Raw genomic sequence first — 10,000 nt, forward strand, 5'->3', positions numbered from 1 at the left:
ATTCAAAAAGCTTCATTATGTTGCCATATTAGAAAATTGTCTTTTGATTGAAGGCTTGTTGTTGTTGTTGGTGTGTGTGTGTGTGTGTGTGTGTGTGTGTGTGTGTGTGTGTGTGTGTGTGTGTGTGTGTGTGTGTGTGTGTGTGTGTGAGAGTTTGAGTGTGATTGTGTGATTGTGTGATTGTGTGATTGTGTGATTGTGTGAGTGTGTGAGTGTGTGTGATTTTTTTCTGTGAATAGCAATGGGGATGAAGGAGTTCTTGTGTGATGATGAGGAGTCTTTTTCTGCAGTTGAATGGATTTGCCTTAAGAGGAACATACTACCTCTCCCAGTGTGCTAACACCTGGGGCCCAACCAATGACTTACTAGTATATACTATGTATAACCTATTATTGGGCTCCCACATAATATAGTGTATAGTACGTCATTGGGCCCAACACCTTGCCGAATAAACAAGACATTTGACAATCTCCCCTGTATCTTTAATTTGAGGTCTTCTACAAGTAGTCTGCTGCTGGATCATGGCAAGGAAGAGCATCTTCTATCAGCCACTGCACTGTGAGGCTGCAGGTTGGAGGAGACTTGGAGAGGATTTCATCACAGGAGGAGACTTTAGCAATAATAAAAAAGTGTAGTAGCGACACAGACATGATGGACGCACTAATAAACGTGAAGTGCCTTTAAAAGCAGTTGCCCGCCACCTTTGTTGCACAAATGCCCCCTTGGCATCATCAGTAGTCTCCTAACACCCTCTTTATTATTAAAAACATAAAATAGACTAATGTCCTCCGTAATGGCAACTGAGCAACCTCCCCCCCTCTCGCTCCATCCTCCTCCATCCTTCTCAACGCACCCTGATGACTCCCTAGCACCCCCTGGGGCGGCTGTATAGTCCCTGTTGAGAAATACGACTTTACAGCAGCAGACATGAGTGGATGCCCTGCCCTGGCTGTCAGTCTGTGTGGTTGGCATGATTTTGGATTATTCGTTGACGAGAGGAGAGGACAGGAAATGACGGATTGAAAAAAAAAACAAAAAACAAGTCCGCCTGTATCTCTCAACAGTGAGTCATTGCTCTGTACGATACCAGTGTGTGTGACTCATATGATGTGATGCAGTCGACCCTGAGGTGGCACCGTCTCTGCCCCTGACATCAAATTACATTTAATGATAGTAGTCACTGGTAACAGCAATGTAGAGTTGAATGCCTTGCTCACCAAGAGCACTGAAGCATGAAATGTTAAGTCTAGGGCTCGCATCATAGGCCCCAACGACTCACAACACAGATTCATAACTATACAGAGTGTTGTAATTAGAGGAAAGATCCAGGCCGGATCCAGCTTTATTTATCCTAGGGGTGTTTCACAAGCTTGGTCGGTTAATCTCCAATGTCGTTCCCCTCCAAGATACTGTATGCTTTTGGGCTTTTTCTTAAGGAGACGACAGTGAGAGAGTTTCTACCTTTACATGACGTTTTAATATTTCAGAATTAAATAGTTTCGTCGAGTTTACTTACATTTTTCATTTAATTCCGAATTGTGAAGTGTTTACATGACGCTTTCAAAGCGGAATTAACCTTTATTCAGAATTAAAGTGAGTTCATTCTGAATTACATGTCTCATGCAAACATAGCCATGGTGACAGGAAATGAGTGGAAGAGAGAGAGAGAGGGGGGAAGGATGGGCAAAGGACAGAGAAAAGAAGGGAATGGGCCCTTTACCTGTCCTTCCCGCAGCTCGTGGGAGATCAGCCTCATCTGGACAGGGACGGAGCCTATGTGTGCGGTGGGCGGGGGAATGGTGACAGACTGCTTGGGATTGGCTGCCAGTGGGAGGTCGAAGGCCACGCCGGGCACCTGCAACATGCGGTTGACCTTCACCTGCACAGAGGTCATGCTCGCCAGACTCTGCAAGAGGAGAGGAGGCAACACACACACACAGGGTTAGACTTACACTGAAGAGGAGGAGGAGAAAAAGAAGAAGCAGGAGGAGAAGGAGAAGGAGAAGGAGAAGGAGAAGGAGAAGGAGAAGGAGAAGGAGAAGGAGAAGGAGAAGAAGGAGAAGGAGAAGGAGAAGGAGAAGGAGAAGAAGGAGAAGGAGAAGGAGAAGGAGAAGGAGAAGGAGACGGAGAAGGAGAAGAAGAAGAAGAAGAAGAAGAAGAAGAAGAAGAAGAAGAAGAAGAAGAAGAAGAAGGAGGAGGAGGAGGAGGAGAAGACGAGGAGGAGAAGACGAAGAAGACGAAGAAGAAGACGAAGAAGAAGACGAAGAGGAGGAAGAGGAAGAGGAAGAGGAAGAAGAAGAAGAAGAAGAAGAAGAAGAAGAAGAAGAAGAAGAAGAAGAAGAAGGATTTGTATGGCACAGTCCAAACAACCAAGCAGTCCATGTGCTCTAACAGCTAGACAGATCCACAAGGTTGGCAGAGATATGTCAAGTGATCAAGTCAATATCCCTTAGGAACAACAAGAATAAGGAAAAAGAAATCCTTTATAGTTTTACTTGTTTGGATCTAGGAAGAAAAACCTGAGGTCAGTCAGATACTGTACTGTAGGGTAGGCTACACTAACGAATGGTTAGAGAGCCCACAGATGGGGATAGACTCACTGACAGGTACCAGTGGAACACGCCGGAAAACAAATAACCTCCAGCAGAAACCCCAAAAAACAAAAACATTCATTAAAAATACATATTTACACTACACTGCCCCGAGGTATTATAGGTACAGGCAAACAAACTTGACTTGTTTTTTCCCGGGTAGTTTTTCATGTGGGAGGATTTGTCAGACCTACTGCAGCAGGATTAATTTGACTGCCAGTGCACCATTATATTTTTCACTTATCACAAGATAAATTAAAGTCTTCCGCTGAGGACAAACCACAGGGTCAATACAGACGCAGATAACACAAAAAAGCCGTTTTTATAAGCTCCAAAAGCCAATCCTGCATCCTAACAAGAAGGGATTCTGCAGGTTTTAGTGAAAGTGAAAATTCTAAACTTTTTTTAAAGGTGCACTGTGTAGACTGTGGCCAGAATGGGTACTGCAACTATGCTGCTGAATGAAACTGTGCTGCCTATCACCAAATTTGATATTTTCATGAATATTTACTAAATAATAAACCAATATTTACTAGTATAAGCTAAGTACAGTAAGTTTTGCAGCTAAACATGTATATTTCAAAATGGAGAAGATTCCCCTTTTCATGTACGAAAAGTGCCAAGGTAGGCATCAGCACATTCCAAGAAACTGTCCATGATTGGTCTGTCGAAAGTGTGATTTAAGCGCAAGAGGCTCACCGCTAGAATTTCGGTCTCGGTGATGTTCCAGAAGCTCTTCCAGAAGTGCACGTCTAGGTTCTGAGTGATGCGCTCGTACTCCGAGCCCCGCAGCTCTGGGTCGATGGCATACTTGCCTGACGTGAAGAAAGAGCTGGCCGCAACGCCTGAGGGGAGAGAAGGAAGGAGAGAGAGAGAGAGAGAGAGAGAGAGAGAGAGAGAGAGAGAGAGAGAGAGAGAGAGAGAGAGAGAGAGAGAGAGAGAGAGAGAGAGAGAGAGAGAGAGAGAAGAGAGAGAGGAGAGAGAGAGGACAGAGAGAGAGAGAGAGAGAGGACAGAGAGAGAGAGAGAGAGAGAGAGAGAGAGAGACAGACAGACAGGCAGGCAGGCAGAAAGACAAAGACAGAGACAGCAGAGAAAGGGGAATTGGGAGAGAGGGGGGAGGAGGGAGGGGAGAGAAGGAGAGGTAGAAATATTGATACGGAGATGAAAAGAGGAAGAGAAAAAAACACAAGAATGGTTTCAGGTGATGGGAAAATACAATGCATTTCCTACAGCATTGCAGTTCTCCAGAGGTGACACAAAGGTAAGAGATGAGGAAGAGGAGGAGGTGGAGGAGGAGGAGGAGGAGGAGGAGGAGGAGGAGGAGGAGGAGGAATACAAAGAGAGGGATGCAAGTGGAGAGGAAGAAACTTAAGATTCTGCAGCCATGAGAAGGCACTGGACTGTGTGTGTGAGACTATCTAGACTAGATCAAACACGTCTGCATCTTCTAACACGTGAAGATGTAGGGCCCCACTGGGGATCAGGTGGCTGGGAGGGGAGGGGCACCTAAGGGTGCACAGGCAGACACAGGAGACTCTGGAACACGGGGGAGGAAGGTGGGAGCAGCAGGACACAACAAGAGTCTCCAGAACAGAAGTGTCAGTGATGAGTTCAGAGAGTAAAAACCCTGCTATGCTTTTGGCTTAGTCCTTCCGCCTGTGCATGCAATACGCATGGTGGCACTGGCTTTGACTAATCAACTGATTTCCTTGCCAGCTATTGTAAATGCTGGCCCTGTGTTGGCATTCAGTTACGTGGCAGGTGGTTTTTACTTTCTGAAACTGACACCTCCTGAGAGTCCCACTCACACACAGAACACACACAAGAGTCGATGACAAGAGTGTGTGGGAGAGGGAGGGAGTGTGTTGAGGTGAGGTGTGATGTGGTGGACTCACCGTATTGCGCAATGCCGCCTGCCTCCTCTAGAGGACAGCACAGAGCACAAGACATATGGTTAGGTGACTTGTCAGTGTCAATGGTCATTGGCGGGGGTTGTAGTGTTTGTCTCTATGGGCTTTTATAAGACACTCAGTGTGTGCTTGTGTGTGTATGTGTGAGTGGCACAGATTAGGTAACAAGACGAGGTTCTGCACTTGCAGTCTGTGTGTGTGTGTGTGTGTGTGTGTGTGTGTGTGTGTGTGTGTGTATGTGTATGTGTATGTGTATGTGTATGTGTATGTGTATGTGTATGTGTATCTGTATGTGTGTGTGTGTGTGCGGTTTTTTATGGTTTAGGCTTGAGACGTACACAGAAGTCATTGTTTACTGTGCTTCAGAAAGGTCACACTAATACAAACAGAACTCGTCGGAACTAGTACGAACAGAACTCTTCTGTAGTACGAACAGACCTCTTCTGAACTAGTACAAACAGAACTCTTCTGTTCCTTGCGTAGTCTGGTCAACATTTTCATTATTCAATATGTAGAGGGCAGTTCAAGGTGCATGTCAGCACAGTACACTTGTTTGGATGCAGGATCAGCACATAAACCTTAGTATTCAAATGCCTGCTATTCAGGCAGACATGTATTTCACCATCTGCTGGAAATTCAATAGACAGTTTGTTTTTCTTCACCAGCCTTGAAGACACAAATACACAGTGACACAAAAGAGCAAACACATTTTTACAGACAGATTCACCAACCAGACATATGTGCATGCGCACACACACACAAATACAAACACAAACACAAGCACACGCACAAACAGTGTTCCAGCTTTTCTAATTCTGAAACACACACATAGTACATGCACACATCCACACACAGCATATAACATCACGTACCTATGCCAGACTGGTGTTTTCTGTAGTTCTCGGAGAAAGCCACCAACCCGATGGCCATGGTCTGCAGATAGGGCCGGATGGAGGGGGTGAACTGCAGAGACAACAGCAAATGCAGATGCAGGAGGGGAGGACGCAAGGAGAGAGAGATGGAGAGAGTGATGAGAGGAGAAGAGAGAGGAGAAGAGAGAGAAGAAAGAGGATGAACAACATGAATCGATGCATAAGGCAGGGTTGCGGTTGACTTGGCTTGTTTAACTCTTTCCCCCTTAATGACAAGTTTTGACGACCCCCCCTTCAGTATCCTTAATGATGGGCTTTAACGATCCCCTTCATATCCTACTGATTTGACGACTCTATGAACGGCATCCAGATTCTTTACTGAAGTTAGCCAAAGTAGTGACCAATGGCATTAATACCAATAAATATAGGGACCAATACAAATATATAATATGACTATGTTTCAGGCATATAAGTAGAGTGTAACATTCACTTCTTGTCATATGAGCAATTTCACTGTTTTATTCAATCATACTTCAAGGGTAGCCATAGGATGTTCTACAAGGGTGTTTGGTAACACTTCCAAATAAGGGGCCATAATTAACAGTAAAGTAGCTACAACCTAATACTTAAGTAAGGGTTAATAATCATTACTTAATGCCACATTAGACACATATTAATTGTTATTAATGCATATGTTGAACATTAGTAAGCAGTTACTTAACTATTAGATAACTATTACCTTGTGTTACAAGTTAATAGCATATTATTATTTAACTAATAGATAAGTAAGGGCACAGTTCATAGTTAAGCAGCTATCAGGTCAAACTTAACTAAGGACCAAAATTAACACTTACTTAATACAAAAATAAGGCATAACTAATGGTTAATTAATACATAAATATTGGGTTTTGGGACCCTTATATTAGAGTTAGCTGAGGATAACTAATGGTTAATTAATAGATAGATATTGGTGTTTGGGACCCTTATATTAGAGTTGGCTGAGGATAACTAATGGTTAATTAATCGATAGACATTGGTGTTTGGGACCCTTATAATAGAGTTGGATGAGTATACCTTTAGTTAAGTAATTAATCTACTGTGACATCTAGTTTTCACTCGTTAAAATCACTGTAATAGTGGCAACAGGAGCCATTATATAGCAAGGATTGGATGTACACTTCTCAATGATGGTGGGGTGATGAGATGTATTTTTTTCATGTACCACTTATTAGTTTTAATGGTAAAAACCCTACAATAAATGCAGAGCATTATGAAGAGTAATAGTTTTGAAGTGAGACTAAACCATTCCTTTGTGATAATTAGGTTAATGTTTGAGAATAATATGTACGTCCAATCCTTGCTATATAATGGCTCCTGTTGCCACTATTACAGTGATTTTAACGAGTGAAAACTAGATGTCACAGTAGATTAATTACTTAACTAAAGGTATACTCAGCCAACTCTATTATAAGGGTCCCAAACACCAATATCTATCGATTAATTAACCATTAGTTATTCGCAGCCAACTCTAATATAAGGGTCCCAAACACCAATATCTATCTATTAATTAACCATTAGTTATCCTCAGCCAACTCTAATATAAGGGTCCCAAAACCCAATATTTATGTATTAATTAACCATTAGTTATGCCTTACTTTTGTATTAAGTAGGTGCTAATTTTGGTCCTTAGTTAAGTATGACCTGATAGCTACTTAACTATTAACTGTGCCCTTACTTATCTATTAGTTAAATAATAATATGCTATTAACTTGTAACACAAGGTAATAGTTATCTAATAGTTAAGTAAATGCTTATTAATTCATTAATAACAATGAATATGTGTCTAATGTGGCATTAAGTAATGATTATTAACCCTTACTTAAGTATTAGGTTGTAGCTACTTTACTGTTAATTATGGCCCCTTATTTGGAAGTGTTACCGGGTGTTTATATACGCCGTTCCATGGGGGTAATACAATAGAGTGAAATATTAAGCAGTATGGGCACTGTGAATAAAGAAGAGCCCACTCTGACCGTCACAAAACTCTACTGACAGAAATTCAGTACCGCTAAGCAGAAAGTATAGCGGTTACCATAGGTTGCGTGTTACCATAGCGTAGCGTTGTCTCAATAGATTACGTGTACAGACTGTGTATAAAACATGATGGTGGTAAAGCATACGTGACGTGTACATGTATATATCAGCCAACCTCATTAATATCTCATTTTATGAGTAGAGTGTAATGAAATGGCTCTCAATATTTTATATGGCTTCTCTGGTGACGCCATTAGAATTGCAGTAGTTTGGTTGCGCATAGTAACCAGTGGCACCAATGCGGACGACGCTGGTATACGGTACGCTGAACTGGGAGGCTCCCTTACCGCAGCTATTTTAAGAACCACGTGTATGTATTTTTGTCTGTGTGCACGCGCGTGCGCGCGCGTGCGTGCGTTTGCGCGCGCGCGCGCGTGTGTGTGTGTGTCAGTGTTAATTTCGTCAACCACGACGATGACGAAAATATTTCGTCAACGCCCCTTTTCCCCTTGACGATGACGAGACCATGACGAACTAAAAATTGCCTCAAGCAAATCAAAATATGACGAAAATAAAAAAAATATTTTCGTCAAGCAGACTAAGACGAGACGAAATTTACAAGCCATGGACGAATGGACATTAAAAATATATAATTATTCATAAATAATTTGTAATTTGTAATTGTAATATAGGCCTAGTGTCTTGAACTTCATAGGTGATTGCACGCTCACGCTGTGTCGCCTCGCTTGTATCTGCTGGCAGCCAATGCATGGCGCGGCTCAGTCAGTAGTTCTGTAGCCTAGTAGTTCAGTGAGTCCATTTAAGTTGAGTTTAGGTCCTAAAACATTCCCAGAGAAAGAGAAAAAATAGCCGACGTTGAGGGAAGTGTTCATTTTAAAACATGTTCAACAACCCTCTTATCCATGACGAAGACATGTGTTTCTGCAGTAGGTAATGACAGTCGCGCCAATCCTCCTCTGATACTGTCATTCTAAACCTCCTCGAGCTTCCACTATTCTCCTTTTCAGTCAAGTCAAGTTTATTTATAAAGCACATTTCATATGGCTTACATAGACTCAATGTGCTGTAAGATTAAAAGGAGGAAAAGTAGAAAATTTAAAAACAGCACTAAAACTGAGTAAAAATATAAACATATATAATAATAGGTAGAAATAAAACAAAATAAAACCCATTGCAATGATAAGACCTTTTAAACACCAAACACTAGACTAGACACATAGTCTGCAAGGGCCCAAAGCAAAATAAATAGAATAAAAGTAAAATCAAAGTAAAAAATAAAACACATAAAAACCCTTAGGAAATAAAACAATATCAATAAAAATCAACTCAACCAAAAGCTTGTGTAAATAAAAACGTTTTAAGACCCTTTTTAAAAGCGGGAGTAGAAGTCACTGACCTTAGTTCTAGGGGGAGGGAATTCCAAAGGGTAGGGGCACAATAACTAAAAGTACCATGTGCAGTGTTGGTGTTAATTTTGGGGACGCATAAAAGACCTTTATTTGATGTTCTCAATGAACGGGTAGGATGGTATGGAGGGATGATGTCAGAGATGTAGGTAGGGGCCAAGCCATTTACTGCTTTAAAAGTGATCAGAAGTATTTTAAATGTATTCTTTGTTGTACAGGCAGCCAGTGAAGAGATTTCAGAATTGGGGTGATGTGTCCAAATTTGGATGTTCTTGTCAGTATTCTGGCAGCTGTATTCTGAATGAGTTGGAGTTTGTTGAGTGCCTGTTTAGTGAGCCCGGCATATAGGGAGTTGCAGTAATCAAGGCGGCTGGAGATAAAAGCATGAACTAACTTTTCAGAGTCCTGAGGAGACGAGAGGCCACGTACTTTAGTAATATTTCGCAGATGGTAAAATGCCGTCTTAGTGATAACAGATATATGTTATCACTTAGGCTGTCTTAGCCCGGCGTTCGTTGTCTGTTCTTTTTTAATAATGTTTGCTATATTTGTTGTTTAACCATATCAGTAGGCAGCAAGCAAATCATGAAGGTCGGATTTGTGAATGTATTTAAATCAGTCACCGTGGGAGCGCGCGCCAGCAGGGGGAAAGTTGGCCTGTCTAATGTAACAGAGGCACGGCTACTGTAGCCCAGTTTTGAAAAGAATCAATGGATGGGCGATCGCTAAGGAGTTTTAAACTGTTGAGATTTGAAACTTGTTCTCGTCGAGAGCAACGGTAAAAGACCCAAGGAAGTCGACAGCATTTCCGTGCGTCTTCAGCGTCTTCCTAAGTTCCAAAAACTCTTTCCAGGTCATGCTTATCGAGCCTCGACATCCCCGACAAACAAAACAGCATTAGTGTTTAAATATTTGTATGTGCGTGTCCTTTCTATCGTCCAGTCCGCATACCCCCCCTGCTTAACTATTTTTCCTGGGACTTTTGCAGGGCATACGAAGCGTGCTCGCGCAATCTATTCCACACATGCCGCACGAGTCATTATCGTTCTCTGCTCGCATTGCCAATTGAAAACAAAAACCGCTAACTTGCATAGTCTACCATCAGCAGTATTTTATCTGACTCGTGGTCATCGGGAAGCCACTATCAGGGAGACTTCTTGAACT

General features: G+C 42.2%; 1 protein-coding gene across 3 annotated transcripts in view; it reads right to left on the reverse strand.

Moving 5' to 3' along the window:
• Positions 1-10,000, reverse strand: part of lipeb (lipase, hormone-sensitive b) — a 73,340-nt gene that overhangs the window by 32,163 nt on the left and 31,177 nt on the right. For all 3 annotated transcript variants that reach the window (XM_063199648.1, XM_063199649.1, XM_063199650.1), the window contains exons 4-6: positions 5,376-5,466; positions 3,291-3,436; positions 1,721-1,906 (exon numbers count right to left, since the gene is read on the reverse strand). In XM_063199648.1, coding sequence (XP_063055718.1) covers positions 1,721-1,906; positions 3,291-3,436; positions 5,376-5,466 — 423 coding nt within the window. The remainder of the gene's footprint in view (positions 1-1,720; positions 1,907-3,290; positions 3,437-5,375; positions 5,467-10,000) is intronic.

The sequence above is a fragment of the Engraulis encrasicolus genome, chromosome 5 (genome assembly GCF_034702125.1).
Source record: "Engraulis encrasicolus isolate BLACKSEA-1 chromosome 5, IST_EnEncr_1.0, whole genome shotgun sequence".
NCBI lineage: Eukaryota > Metazoa > Chordata > Actinopteri > Clupeiformes > Engraulidae > Engraulis > Engraulis encrasicolus.